The sequence below is a fragment of the Molossus molossus genome, unplaced genomic scaffold (assembly GCF_014108415.1).
Source record: "Molossus molossus isolate mMolMol1 unplaced genomic scaffold, mMolMol1.p scaffold_m16_p_3, whole genome shotgun sequence".
NCBI classification, from domain to species: Eukaryota; Metazoa; Chordata; class Mammalia; order Chiroptera; family Molossidae; genus Molossus; species Molossus molossus.
The window spans coordinates 62816705-62838239 of NW_023425366.1; the positions used below are offsets into that span (position 1 = coordinate 62816705).

The 21535-nt window shown below is 37.7% G+C and overlaps 1 protein-coding gene across 1 annotated transcript in view; it reads left to right on the plus strand.

The window, feature by feature from the left end:
• The window catches only part of ADGRV1 (adhesion G protein-coupled receptor V1), a 526552-nt gene that overhangs the window by 145891 nt on the left and 359126 nt on the right, over positions 1–21535 (plus strand). The window contains exons 52-59 of the mRNA XM_036279419.1: positions 2727–2949; positions 3280–3484; positions 10787–10933; positions 13066–13321; positions 15020–15222; positions 16219–16395; positions 16751–16933; positions 19613–19792. Coding sequence (XP_036135312.1) covers positions 2727–2949; positions 3280–3484; positions 10787–10933; positions 13066–13321; positions 15020–15222; positions 16219–16395; positions 16751–16933; positions 19613–19792 — 1574 coding nt within the window. The remainder of the gene's footprint in view (positions 1–2726; positions 2950–3279; positions 3485–10786; positions 10934–13065; positions 13322–15019; positions 15223–16218; positions 16396–16750; positions 16934–19612; positions 19793–21535) is intronic.

Consider the following 21535-nt stretch of genomic DNA (forward strand, 5'->3'; position numbering starts at 1 on the left):
TTCTGGTGATCACGGGGAGGCAGGCCAGCCTTTTACGGGCAGAGATAATGAATTTGTTGGGTTGATTGGAGATGCCTTTGAGTTGTTCATGCACGGATATTGAATTAGGATTGCTGGTCAGAGCTCAGGAGAGAGTCCTAGACTGCAGATGGACCTTGGATGTTCTATCAGAGAAGGAATTGTTTAGAAAGACACTATGTAGTGTGAGAAGAGGGATCCTTGAACCAAGCCTTGCTGAATTCCATTTTTTAAAGGGCAGGTGAAAGAATATATGGACAAAGGATTCAGGAAATAAGGAAATATGTAGCTAATATAAACTGAGGCCTTGTTCTGGTTGTTTACTTTATTGTATCATTTAATCCTAAAAGCTCTGTATGTTGCTAGAAAGACGCCCCTTCCTCCTTAGTCTCCCAATGCTCTCAGCTTCATAAAAAATACTACCTTTGAAAATCATTTGGATTAAGCTCATTACTCCCTTCATCCCTGTTCAGTCATCATAAGAAGTGCAGGCCTTTGGAAATGAGATTCTCATTCTCATGTGGTCTACTCATGTACTACACCACACAAACCCTGATTTTCAGTCCAGACACTCAGTTCTCACTGCACCAAATCCCCAAATCCTTCCATAATGCCCTCTGGAACAGATGCACTGCATCTCAAACTTTTCTCAGAATATCCTCTTCCTCTCTTTGCTCTGGAACTTGGCCCTCTCCTGAAGACACTGATTCTCACGAAGCCCTTCCTGGCCGCTCCATCTCTTACTGGTTCTTCTTATGACCCCAGATGTCTCAATGTTTGGAACGTTTGCTGTAGTGTTCTATCATGGAACTTCTCGTTGTCTGTAACCACTCCTCAAGTAATCTCATCCATTTGCCTTCGTTTAGAATACTTTTAATATTTTATAGTTTTGCTAAATGGAAGAGAATTCTATAATCAATACTAGTTAGAATTCTCTTCCCAAACAGACTCGTAGACACAGAGAAGCTACTGGTTGTTGCCAGAGGGGAAAGGTATTGGGGGACTGGGTGAAAGAGGTGAAGCGATTAAGAACCGCAGATTGGTAGTTACAAATAGGCATGGGGATGTAAAGTACAGCATAGGGAATATGCAATTCCCTATGCATAGTCAGTATTGCAGTAACTATGTATGGTGCCAGGTGGGTACTGGAAATATTGGAGGAAACTCTTTGTAAAGTATATGATTGTCTAACTACTTTGCTGTACACCTGAAGTCAATACCAAGTAAACTATAGTTGAAAAAAAAGTATAAAATAAATTCTCTTCCTCAAGTAGAGATTTTTTTCCTCATACATTTCCTGGCCCAATTTTATGATCTTGAACAGTACAAATGCCTATTTTCTGAGAAAATACTCTCTGCATACATATATACATATTTAAATCCTCTATAATTCCTACTCTTAATGTCTTGTCATGCTAATGAGACTGTGAGAAAGCAAATCGTGTATGTCCAAGGGTTAAGATTCATAATCGATGATCAGAACAACACTTTAGTTTATGATTTTGCTTGAGAGGTTTTGAGATCCATCTCAGGAGTTTGCACTTTACTGAATGTCTCTAGTTTTACAAAGCTTTGTGAAAAATATAGGATCATTTTGAAAATACAAACTTATTAGTAAGTTTTTTACCTTTTATACAACATTTACTAAATTACAATAGTTAAATTAATTACCATAAATAAATATAATCAATAGTTCTTGATATTTAAGAGTAAGGATATAGGATTTTCCATTTTGATCCTATGGTCAAAATTTTTAAAGAGACTCATGGTTTTTGGTTCTTTGTGCTATTTTAATACCCAGTCAATCTTATTTTATATCTTTATGTACCACTATATTTCAGTAAGTACTGGAATTTATGCGTGCTTCTCACTTTTCTCCCTAGTTTTATATCTGAAGAAATTTTAGTGTTGTATAGGGTGTAGTAAGCCCCTCTCTCCTCCTAACTTCTGTAAATATAAATATATGTAATTCGCGTTGAAGTATGAAGAGCATGGTTTTCTAATAACATTTCAAAAAGCATTGGCAAAACATACTCAGATAATAAATTTGTCCATATTCTTTGGCTTAATTAACCACTTTTAGGAATTTATCACAAGAAAGTAATTAAAATGAAGAACAAATTAATAAAAATAAAAAAACTATTTCAAAAACAATATTAAATATATTTTAAGATTAACTTTAGATCATGCATTAAAATAATAAATTTAAATGCTATGGAGCAAGATATAAAACTGTATATATATATGTGTGTGTGTATATATATATATATACACACACACTATACATAGAGTATTAGGCATTTTAATTAAGAATTATTTGTACTTAGACTATTTATGGTTCATGACTAAAAGGAAAACATAATAACGAAACATTTAATGGTAGGATTATGGATATTTTTCACTTTCAAAAATATCCTAGCATACTAGTCAATAAATAAATATTGAGATGAATATAAATGAGTCCAGAATCCATTTGGCTTTTCCCACCCAAGGATCATTTTTTAGGTGGATTGTGGGTACGTTGTCATTCCACAGCATTTACACATTATTATTTACATTCCCTTACGTTAGAGGTTGAATCATGTATAACTCCAGAAATCAAATGGAACTTTGAGAGTTGGGGAGAGTTGGCCGTGGCATTGATATGGGGTGCATGCGAGGTGACCATTTATACTGCGCTCTTGTTGGCTTTTCCTTCCTTCCTACAGTCCACATACTTCTCATTGGCCAAGCTGTGTCTGCTCTTTACTGCTGGGATTCAGAGCTGAATCAGTTCTCTTTTATTCTGGAAGCACCTTCTGCTCACGATGCAGCTTCTGTTACAGTCAAGTCCCTTAATTCAAGCAAGAATTTAATTGCTCTAGTGGGAGGCACCCAGTCCCACATATATGAGCTGGCCTACGTCTCGAGCCAGTCTGACTTTATTCCTAGGTAGGTTCCACATTTTATGCTGTCTCTATGCTCATCATAATTTTGTGTGGCACCTAATGGCTATGTCTTTATTTAATGATTGAAAAATGTATGAAATGTAAGAGCTATTTATAAACCAGAAATTTGGTTGTTATCCATATTTCTAATGTTTATTCTACGAAACTAATTAGTATTCTATGAACACTTTTGATTAAACTTTTATTTATGAAATGTTATGATTTTCCCCAAACTTTGTGTATCACTCAGTGCTGTAAGAGTTTTATGAGTAATGTACTATGCATGTCTTTAATTTGTTGTGGTTGACTGACTTTATACATTCTTCTGTGTCAGTTCAGGTGAACTGATATTTGAACCTGGTGATAGAGAAGCTGTAATTGCAGTAAATATTCTTGATGATACAGTTCCAGAGGAGAAAGAATCCTTCAGAGTCCAGCTTAAAAATCCCAAAGGAGGAGCAGAGATTGGTATCAATGGTTATGTAAAAATCACTATTCTGTCTAATGATGATGCCTATGGAGTTGTTGGATTTGCTCAGGTAATGATACCAAGAGTTCACAATTAGAAGTCACTGTATTTATATGAGTTATCAGCACTCAGTGAGTTGAGTATCTTAAGCCTCTCCCTTCCCTTCCCTGCTTCACCCCTACTGTGCATTCTAGTCTGAATTCTATTGATGTCTTGCAATTTGCAGTCTTACACACTGGAAATTCTGGGTCAGCTTGTCCTAAACTTTATTTTTTTATACTGATTCCTTTTATAAGATTGAACTTGCAATGTTACCAGTTGACCTTGGCCCAGGAGTTTGAATTTGCTGTTAGCCCTGTTTCCAGAGGATAATGATGAAGCAGATCCCAAACACTGTATCTAGTCACACATATTCGGTCCTATTACGCCTTTGACAGTTCTGTGGGGAGAAAGAGGGAAAGAGAGAGAGGTTTGTAACTGCACGTGTATTGTACACATGGACATGCTTTCTGGTGAGGAAAGAGAACTATGCAAATCTTCCAGGTCAACGTCGATGCCCAGACTTCATTTTCTTTACCAAATAATAAAATGACACCCATTCATATTGTATCATGTAGTCCTGTCTGCAAAGTGTATCCTACTTTTTTATTTAGAGTTATAGCTGCAGCTGTCACGTGTCTTTCTCTGAAATATTCTGTAAGTAAGAAAACCTAACTGTAACCAGGTTAAACGCCAAAAGCATGTCCACAGAGAAGTGGCCTTCAAGGTTGATTGAACACTCTACTTTGTCACCATGGCTCAGATTATTTTCATACCTCCACTTTGCTAACACAAGCTGATCTTCGTTTGGTTGTTTGAAACCTGATGTTAAGGCTACTGCTTTCTTGTCCAGGTCCAGCTAGAGAGAGTGAACTTTTTTATGTGGCTCTCAGTGAAAGGAATACGTTTCTCAAAAGCCTCTAGAAATTCTTCTTTTTTTTTATCCTCACTCGAGTACATTTTTCCATTTTTTGTTCAGATAGAGTGGGAGGGAGAGAGAGAGAGAAACATCGACGTGAAAGGGACACATCGAGTGGCTGCCACCCGCACAACCCAACCAGGGCCAGGGACAAACTGCAACTGAGGTACATGCCCTTAGTGGGAACTGAACCTGGGTCTCTCCAGACCTCAGGCCAACGCTCTAAACCGGCCAGGGCTAGAAATTTTTCTTATGTTTCATTGCCAGAACTAGGTAACAAGTGTGTCCGTTTGTTGGTTCATTGGTTCGTTCGTTCGTTCATTCATCCATCCATCCTTTCATCCATCCATTTATTTATTTATTCATTCAGCAGATATTTAGAAACACCTACCCTGGCTTTTTTTGTTCAGTGGTTAGAGCATCAGCCCGCAGACCAGAGAGTCCCCGGGTTTGGTTCCTGCTCTACGCATGTACCTCAGCTGCAGTTTGTCCCTTGCCCCAGTTGGGGTCGTGTGGGTGGCAGCCAGTTGATGTGTCTCTCTCACATCGATGTTTCTCTCTTTTTCTTCTCCTTCTCCCTCCTGCTGTATAAATGCAAAAATGTCCTCCGGTGAGGATTAAAAAACAAAAACAAAAAACATACCCACTATATACCAGATACTGTTTCGGATGCTAGAGATCTGTCAGAAAATGAAATGATAAAAATCTCTATCCTCATTGTCCTTAAATTGTAGAGACAGGGGACAGGGAGAAAGACAGTAAACAAAGACATAAGAAGCATTTGTAACTGTATCTGGTGGTAATAAGTGCCATAAAAAACGGATGGAGAGTTGAGGGTGGGCGTGGAAGTTGTTTGGGGTGGGGAGGGTGGCGGTGTGCAATAGAAAATGGGGTGCCAGGGAGGGCAGAGGAAGCACCAGGAGGACAGAGGCCTGGAGGAGGTGAGCGAGTGAGTCACACACACATCTGGGGAGCACACACTCGGCAGGGAGAAACCTTCAGCCAGCAGAGCGGCCCTGAGGGAGGCCTTGCCAATCTGGAGCAACAGGGCGGCCCCTGTGGCTGAACTCTGTGCTAGGATGGATAGGCCCAACGGGTGAATGGCCAGGACCCTGTGTCGGGGATCCCCACCAGCACCCACAGGTTCAGTGACTTTCAAGGAAGACTGATAGGACCCAACATGTTATTTTGATGACTGATTTATACCCAGAATCAGCTAAGGGAAAAGACTCATGGGGTGACGTTCAGAGGAAACTGGGTACCAGTTTCCCAGAATTCCCTCCCAGTGGAGTCACAGGGAACATGTTCCCCCAACATCAAGGTAAGTTGTAGTAACACGTGAAGTGTTGCCAGCCAGCAAAACTCATTAGAGACTCATTGCTCAGGGTTGTAACTGGGGACTGATCATGTAGGCACCCTCTACCTGGCACATAGCAAAGTCCCAGACTCCCAGAAAAAAACAGGTGTTCAGCAGAAATCACAGTGCGTGTTCTAACAGTTCAGGCAGAGGGAGCTCATTATCAGTTCTGGGAATGGGGGGAACCCTCCTGAAATCCAAGCTCCCAGACACATGCTGACGGCCAATATTGTAAGCAGGCCTTTCTGAAGGACAGCTGTAAGCCGGGCCCGCCATGTTAACGCTCTCCAGCACAAGCCCCCTGTGTCATGACGAACTTGGCCTCTGAGGGAAATGGAGAGCTTTTGATCAGAATAGAAGAGCAACATGATCCGACTTGCATTTTAAAATGACAGTCTTGCCGTAGAATTGAAACTAGATTGTAGGTGGGCATGGGCAGTAATAGACCAGTTAGGAGACTATTGAAGTAATCCAGCAATACACAATGAGCTACAGGAGGGAGGAGTTTGCCATTTACCAAGATATGGATCACTGAAGGAGGAGCAGGGTTTGGGGATGAGATGAGGGGTTTTTGACATACTAATGCCCTGATTCAATTGCTTGCAAGAGTTGTAGGATCACCTACTTACCCAACCTGGCCCATCTGTAAACTTAAGGCAGGTCAGTTTCCTCTGAGGCACCTAAAAATATAATGTGAGGCAAATATGTACTTTAAGTTTTCTAGTAGTGGGACTGCCAGTCAGGATGGTGGCGTAAGTAAATGTGGTATCAGGTCCTCCCACAACCACATCAAAGTTGCAACTAAACTATAGAACAACCATCATTCAAAACCGTCTGAAAAAACTGCCTGAAATCAAGCTGAATGGAAGTCCTACAACTACAGAATTAAAGAAGCAGCCACATCGAGACTGGTAGGAGGGGCGGAGGCACGACGGGCTGGTCCCACACCCATGTGTGGTGAATAAAAATCAGGAGGACACCTTGGCTGGGAAGGTCCTCCCTGAGGACTGAGGGGGTCCCTGTCCCACACCAGGCACCCCGCTCAGGGTTCCAGTGCCAGGAAGAGAAGTTCCCATAACTTCTGGCTGGAAAAACCAGCGGAAACTGAGCAGAGGGAGCCTAAGGCAGCTGGAGCCCCAGGCAGCTCCTCTTAAAGAGCCTGCACACGGACTTACTCAGACTCTCACCCTCTAGGCTCCAGCATAAGGAAGGCAGCTTGAAAGGCACCAGAGACATACAGGGGAAGACCTGAGCTGTTTGACATTAGAGCAAGGGCTGGAGAGGCAGCTTTTTCCTGGACAGACGTGCTGTCAAAGGCCTTTGTTCCTTTGGTGAGCCCTTCCCTAGGGCAGCCGACAGCCTTCATATCTGGGACTCCAGCAGCCTGGCTCACACTGGTAGCCCCACCCTGGTGATTCCCTGAGGCCCCTCCCCACCCAACTTTCAGGCCCACCCAAGCTGTTGCCAGTTGCTTTACATAGGATTGGCCTGTCTTGGATCCTGCTTCAGGTTTTCTTAAATTCTTTCAAAAAAAGCAGCATCTGGTCTCAGCTAGCCCCATACCTCTCATTAAGTAAGATATCAAAACAAACACAGGGAGGCAGCCAAAATGAGGAGACAAAGAAACAGGTCCCAAATGAAAGAACAGAACAAAACCCAAGGAAAAGAATTAAGCGAAATGGAGATAAGCGACCTAACAGATGCAGAGTTCAAAATACTGCTTATAAGGATGCTCAATGAACTTAGTGAGAACCTCAGTGAACTTAGTGAGGGCCTCAAGAGCATAAAAAAGGACCAGTCAGAAATGAAGGATGCCCAGTCAGGAATGAAGGAGTCACTAACTGAAATAAAGAATAATTTACACAGATTCAATAGTAAAGTAGGTAAAGCCAAGAAGCAAACCATCCATTTGGAATATAAGGAAGCAAAAAAACACCCAATCAGAACAGCAAAAAGAAAAAAGAATCCATAAAAATGAGGATAGTGTAAGGAGCCTCTGGGACAACTTCAAGTGTGCCAACATTCGCTTCTTGGGGGTGCCGGAAGGAGAAGAGAGAGAACAAGAAATCAAAAACCTGTTTGAAACAATAATGGCAGAAAACTTCCCTAACTTGGTGAAGGAAATAGGCATACAAGTCCAGGAAGCACAGAGAGTCCCAAACAAGATGAACCCCAAGAGGCCCACACTAAGATACATCATCATCAAAATGCAAAAGGTCCAAGATGAAGAGAATCTTAAAAGCAGCAAGAGAAAAGCAGTTAGTTACCTACAAGGTAGTTCCCATAAGACTGTCAGCAGATTTCTCAAAAGAAACTTTGCAGGCCAGAAGGGAGTGGCAAGAAATATTCAGAGTGATGAAAAGCAAGAACCTAAAACCAAGATTACTCTATCCTGCAAAGCTGTCATTTAGAATCGATGGACAGATAAAGAGTTTCCCAGACAAGGAAAAGCTAAAGGAGTTCATCACCACCAAACCATTATTATATGAAATGTTGAAGGGTCTTTTTGAAGAAAAAGATAAAAAAATATGAACAATGAATACATATCTATCAACAATTGAATCTACAAACAAAATAAACAAGCAGAATAATACTTCTCATAGATACAGAGAACATTTTGTTGCTTGCCAGATGGGAGGAGGGTTGGGGGAATGGGTGAAAAAGGTGAAGGGATTAAGAAGTACAAATTGGTTGTTAGACTGACAAACTTCAAAGGGAAGTGGGGTTGGGAGGGTGGGGAGAAGTAAACCAAAGAACTTATATGCACATACGCATAACCAATGGACACAGACAACAGTGTGGGGGAAGGCAGGAGTGGGGTGGGAATGGGGAGGAGGGTGTCAATAGGGGAAAAATGAGGGACATCTGTAATACATTCAACAAAAAAGATAAGTTTAAAAAAAAGTTTTCTAGTAGTCACATAAAAAGGAAAAAGAAACAGGTGAAGTTAGTTTTAATATTATATTTTATTTAACCCAGCATATTTGAAATATTATTTCTATATGTAATCAATATAAAATTATTGATGAAGTACATTACTTCCTTTTTTTATACTTAACCTTCAAATTCTGTGTGCATTTTACACTTGCAGACTAGTCACATTCTTAATGCTTAATAGCCACATGAGGCCAGAGCAGGACAGGGCAGCTCTAAGACAGGAGCTGTAGGGAGCCAGGTGGGGGGTAGAAGAAGGAAGAAGACCTTTATACATGACTTTTTCCCCACTTTCTTCAGGTATCTGCTGAAATGTCACCTCACCAAAAAGGCCTTCCCTGGTTGAAAATTTCAACTCCCCACCATCAATCAATGCCTTTTTATTCTGCTTTATTCTTATAACACCTGTAATGGTCTCATTTGTCTGTTGTCAGTTTCTTTTCACTAGAATTGAAGAATATGAGATCTGTGAGAATTGCTTTGCTCACAGCTTTATCGCTGACCAGAAAAGTGCCTGGCACACAACAGGTGCTTGGTATGAACCTGTTATTCTCCTGGGGAGGAAGGAACACTCACCTCATGCCTTCTCAGGATCTCATACGAGTATTTGGGCAGACCTGGGATTCCTGGGGCAAGAACAACATGCTCAGCTGTCCAGTTCCCTTTTCTCACCTCGAAGCCTTGCTGCAGTTGGAGAGTACATGCTAACTATTTCGGCATGATAGACTTCTCTTCATGAAGCTTGTTCCAAAATTGTCCTGAAGACATAAATTCAAAGTGGTTTAGTTCTAATCAATGGATAGCGTCCTGGTTTTCTTCAACCGGTTCATTAGATTCCTTTATACAGACCTCTTGTGTTTGGACAATCTTGTTCCAAGATAAGATTTAGTATATAATGAGAGTTTCTTGAATATTTTCAGAATGTATTAAATCTTCATTTTACTAACCCTTATTAATAGAGGGTGTGGAGCCAGAGAGAGCTTCTTTAAAAAAAAAATGACATTGTCTTTTGTGAACAAATGAAATCCATATTCCAAAATCAAGTCAAGGAATGTTTTATTGCCTTGAGCAAGATTTTATTACTATGTACATCTGTAACACTGTGTCAAAATGCTGTGTAAAATATCACTATAAAAGAGGATATCTTTTCATACTAATTCTAAATAGAAACTTTAAGAAAGGAATGGGAGCATTTCTTTTCAGATTATCATAGAAGACAAGAAATATCTTACAGAAAATATTCTTAAAAATCTTTATACTCCATATTTTTGCTTTATTGCCTGTAGAGAAACCAGGAATAGTCTAAAGAAGGGATTTTTTGGAATATTAATTTTGAGAAAAAGTTCATGAAATGGCCAGCAAGAGATGTTGCAAGTGTCAGACAAGGAATGTTATCATCGCAACAGAAGTAGCAGTCAGTTTGGAACAAAGGAAAGAGGATAGAAGTAAAATGAGAAGAGAATAAGGAATTCTAATGCAAAGGAAAGCGATAGTCATGAAGACTCTGTGAGCTAAGGATGAAACATCAACGAAAACAGGACAGCCCATAGAAACATTTCAGAGAATATAAATTTAAGGATAAGAGGCATTTGTAAATGATCAGAGAGAGCTCCCTGATTCTCGTGACATTGTTATATTTGGGTGGAACCTTGGAGACCATGTAGATTAAACACATATTTTACAAATTGAAAACAAAGACCTACAGGGATTGCCAAAGGTTACAAAGAAGAAAAAGACTTCTAACTCTATTGTCTTTCCCAGTTTACAAACTTTCATGTGCTATGTAGAACATTTTAAAAACACTGTATTGTTTCTGAGTATAAAAATAATATATGTTAATTGAAGAAAATGCGAAAAATATAGAAACAGGAAAACAAAAATAAATATAAATGTAAAAAATTAACATTTCTACATATTTTAACTTAATCTTTCACTTTTTCAAACATGCAGTTTTTAAAAAATAAAATCATATTCATCCTATATTACGGTTTTTTAACTATTGTTTTTCACTTAATATATCATGTTTCTTTGTACTGTGAAGTTTGCAAATGTATGGTAGTGTGAAATAAAAGTCTACTTAGGTAATTTCAAATAACCTTTGTGACTTCCTGGATATTTTTCAGAATTCATTATATAAACAAGTGGAAGAAATGGAGCAAGACAGCCTAGTAACCTTGAACGTTGAGCGCTTAAAAGGAACTTATGGTCGTATAACTGTAGCATGGGAAGCTGACGGAAGTATTAGTGATATATTTCCCACCTCAGGAGTGGTATGTAATTTACAAAATTATAGGAGAGTCACTTTTAAATTATGGTTACTGTTGATGCATGGCACCAAACCCTGCCTATGGATGAAGTGGATTCCTACTAATCACCATAGAGAAGGATGCAATTTAAGATTGCAATTTAAGATTAGTTCTATTGTTGTGGTTATTCTTTTTTCTATAATACCAAAATTATCTGTTAAAAAAAGTCATCCCTTTTGAGCTTCAGTTACATTATTTGACCAAATTGTGGATGTATTTATTACATTGTTGGAAAGATAAAACCAATCAAACTGGGAATGGAAACAGGGCTTCAAGATTTGGGTAAACAGGGAGCAGTAAGCAGGGAACGCATTTCTGTAAAACAGCCAGATGTATAAAAATGTGGACCAGAGATGTGGAGTGATATAGATTGAATTTTCTGTAAATAGACTCTGAGATTGAAGGTTTCAATTTATTGGGAAGATACTTACAAAGAAGTGAGGAAGATAGGACTGTGCAGAGGGAGACGACGATCCACAGGCAGTTGGGCCCGTGAGGGAGTTCTGGAACTGAGCCAGTCCTTTGTTATTTCCACTGGGGTAAGGGGCTGAGATGTTGCATCCCTGTTTTAGTCATCCTTGACCTTCAGTCACCCTCTGGGTGGGGCATAACCTTGGGTGACACAGTGGCTGCAGCTAGGGCAGTTCCCCATGAGCAATGCAGAAGTTGTTATTCCCAGCAGCTGGGGGCGGGTACACCAGCCCCACGAAGATATCTGACCAGAGAATCACATTATCTACTATTAGAAGACAGGATAAAATTGGGGCACAGGTTCAAGAATGGATCCAGAATGGGCGGAAGAAGTAAAAGACTCACAAAGAGAGGATTCAAGGAGTTTTCAGTTCCTGATTGGAAAATGGGTTGTCTTCGTGCCTTGGATTTTATAGATTAATCCATATATTTTGCCCAGATGCTTCTCTGAAGAGTTCTCTTAACAGGTGTATGTTATGGTCCATCTTTTCCAGATTTCTCTATCATTTGAAAGGTGATTAGAGCCTCAGTGTCTTAAAAATAATATGGCAAATTTTATAGCATTGAATATTTACTTTATGCAAGCTACAAAAACACTAAGTTGTATCTCTCAGATTCTGTGTTCTGAATTATATTTCCCCAATTAATACATCTATATAAATGAACATGATTAAAATTATCATTTAAATGCATAATGATATCTTAAGTGTTGACTATATTTTGGAAGAATTAATTATTTTCTCCAAAGGTCAGTAAACTCTTTCTGTAAAGGGCTTGATAGTAAATATTTTAGATATTGAGATCTATATGCAATTTAATGAGCTTGTGTTCCAATAAAACTTCACATATAAAAATGGATTTAGCCAAAGGGCAGTAGTTTTCTGACTCCTGATTTTATTAACGAAGCTCTTGAGTTTATATCCTCAAGGGCCTTCTCAAGGTGGAGAGATGAGTGTCAGCAAAATAGGCCTGTACTGCTAGTTTGAGTAATTGTAGTTTGTAGCCACATAACTGGAGAATAAGACATGAGATGAGGAACAATGGTAAATGACATTCAAGAAGCTGACAGAAGCCCTATCAGAAAGAACTTGATGCTATTTAGCAAGTTCGGATTTGACTCTTCAGACAATGGAGACACAGAAGGAGAAGAGAGATGCTCTGATTTGTATCTCTGACTATTCTTTGTTCTCGACCTCTATTTTGATTGATGCATTGTTAAACGATACATCTAATCAGAGTTTATCTAAGGAGAATAGCAATCCTAGCACATTTTTTGTAGAGAAAAATGTTTAAACTATATGCCACCTTCCTGATGTTTATTGATTTTTTATATGGTATCTAGGACTTAGATTCCCAGAGACTATGTATCTGTATTATAATAGAATGTGGGCTTCAGGATATGACAACTTAGCTACAGTTTTATTAGCTTAAGTTTTAGTAATGGTTTACTTTTTTTTCTTAATAATCTTTCACTTTTACTATGAAAGACGTTTAATTTGTAGATAAGTTGCTTAAATATCTCGTTATTTAAGTTGTGGCCAATATAAAACAATAACCTTCTGTTATTCTTATTGCACAGTGATAATAAAAAAAATAAGTAAAATCTTCTTTCTTTAAAATTTTAGATTTCATTTTCTGAAGGCCAGGCACTGTCCACAATCACTCTGACTGTTCTTGCTGATGATGTACCAGAGTTATCAGAGACGGTGACTGTAGTACTCATCCGTGTTAGCACAGAAGGGGTTGAGGACCCATCAAAAGGTGCTACTATTGATCAGAAAAGAAACAAGTCTGTGATAACCACTCTGCCCAGTGACTCACCCCATGGCTTGGTGGGCTGGCATACGGAGTCTCTCTTTGTTAGAGTAGCAGAGCCTAAAGGTAAATCTTGTTAAATATTTTTTACTTCCTACTAAGTTTTATTGGATAATTTAGCCCTAATATTTACTATAGATGTACATCTCTCTTTTTATGTGATACTTTTGTAATATGGCAGGTCATAATTCTTTTTACTTTTTGTTTATATTTATGAAATTCCATGATCATCTAAGCATTCAGTAGTAATGATAAATGAAACAGTGCTATTATAATAGAAATATTCATATTTTAGTAAATCATTACAGTAAAGAGGATTGATTTTTATTTTACTTTCTCTTTTTCATCTTTTATTTATCTGTCATCTTTCCTCACTCAGATTTCCTCTCTATAGATTTTCAGTAGTTACAGGAAACAAGAAGCAACACAGAGAAATGCATATGGTATTTCAGGTGTTAATTGTTAAACCTAAAGCAATAATTAGAATATTTTCTCTGGCCCTGGCCAGTTTGGCTCAGTGGTTAGAGCGTCGGCCTGCGGTCCGGAGAGACCCGGGTTTGGTTCCCGCTAAGGGCATGTACCTCGGTTACAGTTTGTCCCTGGCCCTGGTTGATCGTGCGGGTGGCAGCCACTCGATGTGTCCCTTTCACATCGATGTTTCTCTCTCTCTCTCTCTTCCTCTCTCTCCCTCCCACTCTATCTGTACCAAAAAAAAAAAGGAAAAATGTCCTCGGGTGAGGATAAAAAAAAAAAAAGAATATTTTCTTTGCAGTATAAGTGATCAGTCCCTATTTCCTTTGAGCTTAGTGCTGAAATCTTTGCCTAAATAACTATTCACATCAGTTGATAAATGGATATTTGTAGATAAAGGCCATTTGACTTATTTAAATCAAAGGTTATATATACTGTATAATATATATGTATTTAGAATATACTGTGTAACATTTCTAAAATTTTCTAATAGGAACATGGACATCTCTCAAGGCCCTATCATTTAAGTAGTTGATGGAATAAAATACCATGTAATTATGCCCCGGGGCCTTTATATTTCTGTATATATAGGAACAGAAGCAATAAAATTAAAATAAACCGATCTGTTCATTTATTTATTTAACAAATATGTTTGAAGCACCTAGTAAGTACCAGAAATTGTGCTGTGTGTTCTGAAACACAAACATGGTGTTTGGGTGTTAGACATGCACAGACCAGTAAGGAAGATTGACAAACATTTTTTTCTTCATTTATATTGCAAATTAAAATGTAAAAATCTAAGAAATGAAATAAAAAATAGGTGCTATGAAATACTTTGAGCCTTGTGATAGGCATCTCACTATAAGAACAACATTGTTCTAATGACTGGTTATTAAATGATGACTTTGCTGTTTAATATTTCATTTTTGAAGAATCTTTTTAGCTTTTGTAATTAGCACCTCTGGTCAGGCAGCATGTATGCACTTTCCTAAGACTTTTGGCAATTTCTGTTAAAGTGTATGACATGAGCAACATAGGAGAGTATGTTAGAAAAGCAGAGGTGAGGGGTTAGGACTGGGATAGGGTGCTAGCAGAGCATGGGGAGTCTCTGCACAACTTTGGGGACCAGGCGAACAGAGCACAAAATACTCCTTGGGAGTATACATTGCCTTTGTTTTGCCTCTCTGTCCTTCACTGTCTAAAAGGGATAGTGCAGACCGTCCAGCCCAAGTGTCTGGAATAGCACTGAGCCCATGGAAAATCATATTTACTTGAGGCATATCTGTCTTACAGAGAACGTCACCCTTCTTCAGTTACAAATTGTTCGAGACAAAGGACTACGTGGAGATGTTGCTGTTCACTTGAAAGCTAAACCCAATTTCGTACTGCCCATCAATAATCAAGCTACAGAGAATGAAGACTATATGCTACAAGAAACAATAGTCATAATGAGAGAAAACATAAAAGAAACTTACGTCAAGGTTACCATTTTGCCGGTGAGTCTAGGCTGCAATTAATATAATTATATGTCTGATTGGATCCACTATTTTGTGGATTGGTTAATTGTAAATGAATGAATAAAATGCCCAAATCAATCTGGCTATTGTTATTATTGGTTTGATAGGACAATATTTTCATTTAATGATATAATTACTTGAATCAAGGTTAGTCTTCAGATGGTTTAGATCTGGTTTTAGTGCTCCCTCTGTCTCTGTCTTTCCTAAGTGTACATATCTGTAGTGATGCTTAAGAAACTGAAAATGGTTAATAGTGTTATCAATAATGTTATATAATTAAATGTTGTATTTATATGTTATAATACTGTATATAATAATTTTAACTACATCACATTTTTAATCTAATATATAATAACATGAGTGTTGCTAACAATGGTATTCATGGCATTGGCTTATAGTGGTTTCTGGAGAAGACACGGGAAGACGTGAAGGAGGTAGAGCAGTTCTCTGCCTTTTCACCCTGTATTCTTTTTATCTTTTGAAATTTTTAATTACCTTTTCAAAAATAAGGTAACAATATTCAAAACAGTTTATTAAAATGTAGTGTTATATCTAGATTTACAAGTCGAGGGCTTTCACTTTTAAAATGTATGTGGCATTTACCAGTTTTTCCTAAATCTGGGGGGCGGGAGGATATTTTATATATATAAAACGTATTCAATATAATATGGTCAAAATTGCAGGATAGAATTCTAAAAATTATTTTACTTGCTAATAAGTATGAGGCTTCTGTTAAACCATCACTGAAAAGCTTGAATATTTTCTAAGATTCCGATGTTTTCAGTGAGAATGTGTTAAAATTTAGACAGAAATCTTTTTTGCATGTGTGGGAGGGCTTCCCATTCCTGTGGAGAGTCATATGTTTCTTACTGAAAAATATTAGCTATCCAAAGCACATTCAGTATATAGCACATTCAATATATGTTTTAAAATAAAGCACCATCTCTGTCTCCCCAACTTCCTACTCACCTCCAGGATGATAGTCCTGAGTTGGAGGAAGGATTTGTTGTCAACATCACTGAGGTGCACCTGGTGAACTCCGACTTCTCTGCAGGACAGCCACGTGTTCGGAGGCCTGGAATGGAAATAGCTGAGATAATGATAGCAGAAAATGATGATCCCAGAGGAATTTTTAAGTTTCATGTTACCAGAGTAAGATGAGCTATTATATATTTATAGTAATATAGCAACTTGCTATATTTGGCTAGTGTCATAGTTTTCGCAAAACAAATGGCTTTGCTTGACAGTAGTTATAAATATCTGTGTTAATTTTATCTTATAGACTAATTCTTAGTTCTCTTTGAGCTAGACCAAAGGATTAAGTAAATTTATTCATACTACACTTAAATGTAAGAATTCTGAAGACCCTTTATATATACTTACATTAGATTTCTACTCTGAAGGATAAAGTATAGAAACTATATAACTACAAATAATAAATTTAGGAAATGATGCCTCCTAAGAGTTACTTTTGTCTTGCATTTTAACTCATATTCTTTATTTAAAGGATGCTGCTGGAGTTATTACCGCCAATGAGGTACCTCCACCCCTGAATGTCCTTCAGGTTCCTGTAGTCCGGCTGGCTGGAAGCTTTGGGGCAGTAGATGTTTATTGGAAAGCGACACTGGACACTGCTGGCCTGGAAGACTTTAAGCCATCTCATGGGATTCTTGAATTTGCAGAGAGACAAGTATGCTAGTTATGAACATGTTAGCATTTTCTGTTGTACTTCAAATGTTATACAGGCATTCATTAAAGATTGTGCAATAATGATTACTAAATGAAATTATACTCTAAATGTCCTTAAATCCAGACAGAAATATTGTTAGTTAATATATAATTAATTAATGTACATAAGAAGACAAATAGTCAAGCATTTCACCCTTTTCTGAACTTCTCCACATGATTCTATTTTAAATAGAAGTTACAAAAAAGTATAATAATTGGCTCAGAGTTGTCTAAGAACATATAAAAAAAAAACTGCCTGATGAACTAGACTAACCCTATGAATTTTAGGTTCTTCTCTTTATTTCTTCCTTAATACTTGTAAATACAGATATTTATTTAGGATTTGTACTAAAAACGTGCACATTTATTACTTAGAATTCCAAACTTTTCTTTACAAATATAAAAAGACTGAACTGACAGAAAAGAAACAAAATATTTAAAGCTAGAAAAAATTAAAAGACAATATTCTAGATTTGTGACAACCAATCTTAATAATCACAAAATATTTCACAAGGATTATAAGCCTTGCAAACTGGACATTTTATAGTATGTAAGAATAAAATCTCATACATTTTTAAATTGACAAATGGCAAAAGCATGTGAACAGCCAAGAAAAGGTTAGTAACTTCAAAGAGCAGTATCTAGCTACATAAAATCTGAGTTTGCCTAGACAAATGTGCACAGTGTTCATCAACTTATCAGTTGTTTATAGGGGGACAGTAAATTCAGCTGAAAATTAAGCACACAGATCTAGATTTTCTCATACATAAAGGCCTATTATTAATATTTGAAATTGTGAGTTTCCAACAGATTTAGAAATTAAAACATTTTCTACTAAATGGAAGGGAAATGTATATTTTTCGATTAAGAGCAGAAGCAAATAAGTTGATTTCTCAGTGAAGTAGACTTCCAAATTGAATTAAATTATTAGCACTTTATTCTGTGCATTAGGTCAAAGTTTCATTATTTAGCAGCATTCTTTTTTTTTAAATTTTTTCCTTTATTACTTTTAGAGAGAGAGGAAGGGAGAGAGAGGGAGATATAGAAACATCGATGAGAGAGAACATCAATTGGCTGCCTCCTGCATGCCCCTACTGGGGATTGGACCCATAACCTGGAATCCTGACCGGGAATCAAACCAGCGACCTCTTAGTACATGGGTCGATGCTCAACCACTGAGCCACACCGGCCAGGCTTAGTAGCATTTTTAAGATAATCATTATTATTAAATTTAATATCCTATGGGGGAAGGTATTCTGTAATCTACAGTACGGATTGGAGGTGCAAATTTTTTAATAAGCTTCCAATTTAGCATTTGATTTTGTTCAGGTTTTTGCCTTTCCAAGTGTGACGTTCAGATTTCTTACTTTTATCTGTTATTAAATTAAAGGTTTTAGGTAAATTTAAGCAGAAAACTTATATGTAAATGTAAATGTAAATGTCTGTCTCAAAGCACTGAAATTTCCCTTTAGGAACCAAAAATATTTTAAATATGGAGATATAGCTGTGATATATACCTTTAAATTTATATATATATATATTTTTTTTTTTTCTCTCACCCAAGGATATGCTTTTTTCATTGGTTTTAGAGAAAGGAAGAGAGGGAGAAAGAGAGAGACATTGATCATCTTTGTAAGAGAGAAACATCGATCGCCTCCCATACAGGGATTGAACCCCAAACCTGGAGGTGTGTCCTGACCTGAAATCCAACCCACCACCTTTTGGCGTATGGGATGCTGCTTCAGCTAACTGCACTACCGGCCAGTGCTAGCTGGGGTATTTTTATCACCAACAGTGAAATCACCAGCTGGACTAAGTTTTACTTATTTATAAGTTATAAAACTTTTAAAATAGAGCCAGACAAATGAACAAAGTCCTGATCATGAACATTTAAGAACAACAAATTTGGGTTTTCTTCCTACCTTTCTTTTTTCCTATATTATAAGAAAAGGAACCAAAGGGATTTATTCTAATTTCAGAACACAATGATAATTTCTATGGTACCCTTCTAAAAATCATGTACTGTTAATATTGGTATACTAAAATACATATTTGTGCAACAGTTATTAGAGTCTACATGGTGTTTTAAATATTTTTGTTCAAGGATAAAGCTTCAACCCTGGCCAGTGTGGCTCAGCTGGTTGGAGCATCTTTCCATGCACCAGAAGTTGGAGTGTTCGATTCCTGGTCAGGGCACATTCCCAGGTTGTGGGTTCAATCTTCAGTCGGGGCACTTAGTGGGGGGGGTGGGGGGTGGAGCTGATTCATACTTTTCTCATAGCAATGTTTCTCTCTCTAAAAAATCAATTTAAAAAATGTTTTTAAAAAAATAATGAGGGTTCATTAATTATTTTGTCTTTATAAGCTCTGTGTTTTATTATGTATATAATTTCCTGTATCTTGAAAATAATAGTAAATTTATAACTTTGAAATATAATAAATATATGTGACTTTAAAGTGATATTATGAACATAACAGGCAAAGAATCCTGCATCTTTGTTTTATACTATGTTTAAAAAAATTTCAACTAAAAAAAATAAACTATATATATTCAGAAATTGCTAATACATTATATACTCCCTTCTCTCTCTCCCTCCCTTCTTCTTTCTCTCTCTTTTCCTTCTTTCCTTTTCTTTTGTAGGTTACTGCCATGATAGAAATTACCATAATTGATGATGCTGAATTCGAACTCATGGAGACTTTCAGTATTTCCTTAATCAGAGTGACAGGAGGTGGCAGACTTGGTGATGATGTTGTGGTAACTGTTGTTATTCCACAAAATGACTCTCCATTTGGAGTATTTGGATTTGAAGAAAAGACTGTAAGTTAAATATATTGGTGGGGGTGGGGGTGGGGGGGTGGGGGAGTGGGGGGTGGAGGGGTGGGAGGGTGGGGGGGGTGGGGGGGGTGGGAGGGTTTGTGGGTTTCTCCTTGACTAATTTTTCATGTAATTTTTAGTAGAAAGGTGTCTTGCTTTTTTTTTTTATCCTCACCTGAGGCCCTTTTTGCATTTATCTTCAGATAGAGTGGGAGGGAGAGAGGGAGGAAGAGAGAAAGAGAAACATCAATGTGAGAGGGACACATTGACTGGTTGCCACCCATATGACCCCAACTGGGGCCGGGGACGAACCACAACCAAGGGACATGCCCTTAGCAGGAACCGAACCCGGGACTCTCTGGTCCGCAGGCCGACACTTTAACCGCTGAGCCAAACTGGCCAGGGTGTGTCTTGCATTTTTAAAACAAACTTCTTCATAGCCCTTCACTTATGATTTTGTTTTCAAGGGTCTTTTGAGTTGGCTGTTGAATTAGATATCAATCATCCAATCTATGCAGTTTGATAGTAATGAGGACAGGCAGTTACAGTAACTTACATCAGGCAGTTACAAAGGGGAACAAATTCCTACTTACTGGGTGCAATAGACCAAGATATACTTTTTGTACATATATTTGTTCTGTGCCTGTCACTGGTCTTAGCCTGAGCTTGTTACCAGCCATTTATGGCTACTTTCTTTGTATCTTTCTACTACCGAAGGCTCTTGAAAACATGGAGTTTATCTTTTCACTTGCATCTAAGATATACAATAGTGGGCACACAGTGAACATTCTGTAGCCTTATTTTATGGTATAGATTAGATTCAGCACTGAGGAACACTGAGAAAAGATTGTTAATATAAATCTACCAAAATTCTTAAGCTGTACACAAGGACCGTGTGCCAAGTATGCTAAAGCCCCGGGAATAGCCGAGGCTCGAGGAAATCTTGTGAAACCTAAGCTAAAATGTTATTATCTATGAAAACAAAAAGGGCTATATGTGCAGTTTGTTTATAAGGGATGTTTTCTTTCTCACTTTGTTTCTTTCTTCTTTAATATTTCCGGCCTGTGAGGGGTGTTGCGAGTGGCGCTGGCTGTGAAGTCCAGCATCGCAGCTCGAGTCCAGGCCCCTCCTCTCCAAATTTGTGTATATAGAGCTGGCCCTCGGCTTCTGTGAGGCTTCAATACGTTTAAGTATGTGCAAAAACCACATAATAGAAACTCAGTAAATATCAGCTGGTTGCAAATCCCTACTCTTGGCACCAATGCAAAATCTCACGGAAAAAACAAAACAAGATTAAATTATACATTAGTTAAGTGTCTGTCTTGAAAAAGGAAAGAATTGTGTTATATTTTGTATTTACATAACAGGTGGATATATAGGCTCAATTTGGACTTTGCTTTTCAGAGTAATTCAGATGTACCAGGTCTCTAAATCAGGATATTGTGTAGAAAATAAATAGTATAGGTAAATTAACATACTGAATTTCCTTCTCTCTTTATATCATGATAGTAAAGCCTCTTTTAAATTTGGACTTTAATAAAGTTGGCAAATTCCAGATAATTCAGAGGGCACTTTAAATCTCTATTATGTGGGATACCTGACAGTCATTAAAAAAAACACCCACATTTTATTTTTGCAAGAAAATATTTCTCTTTTTATTATTTTATTTCTTCTTCTTCATGCAAGTATCCTACATCAGCATTCCTAGATGGGTTCTTGCAGACACCTCTCCTTCAGCCGTCATCT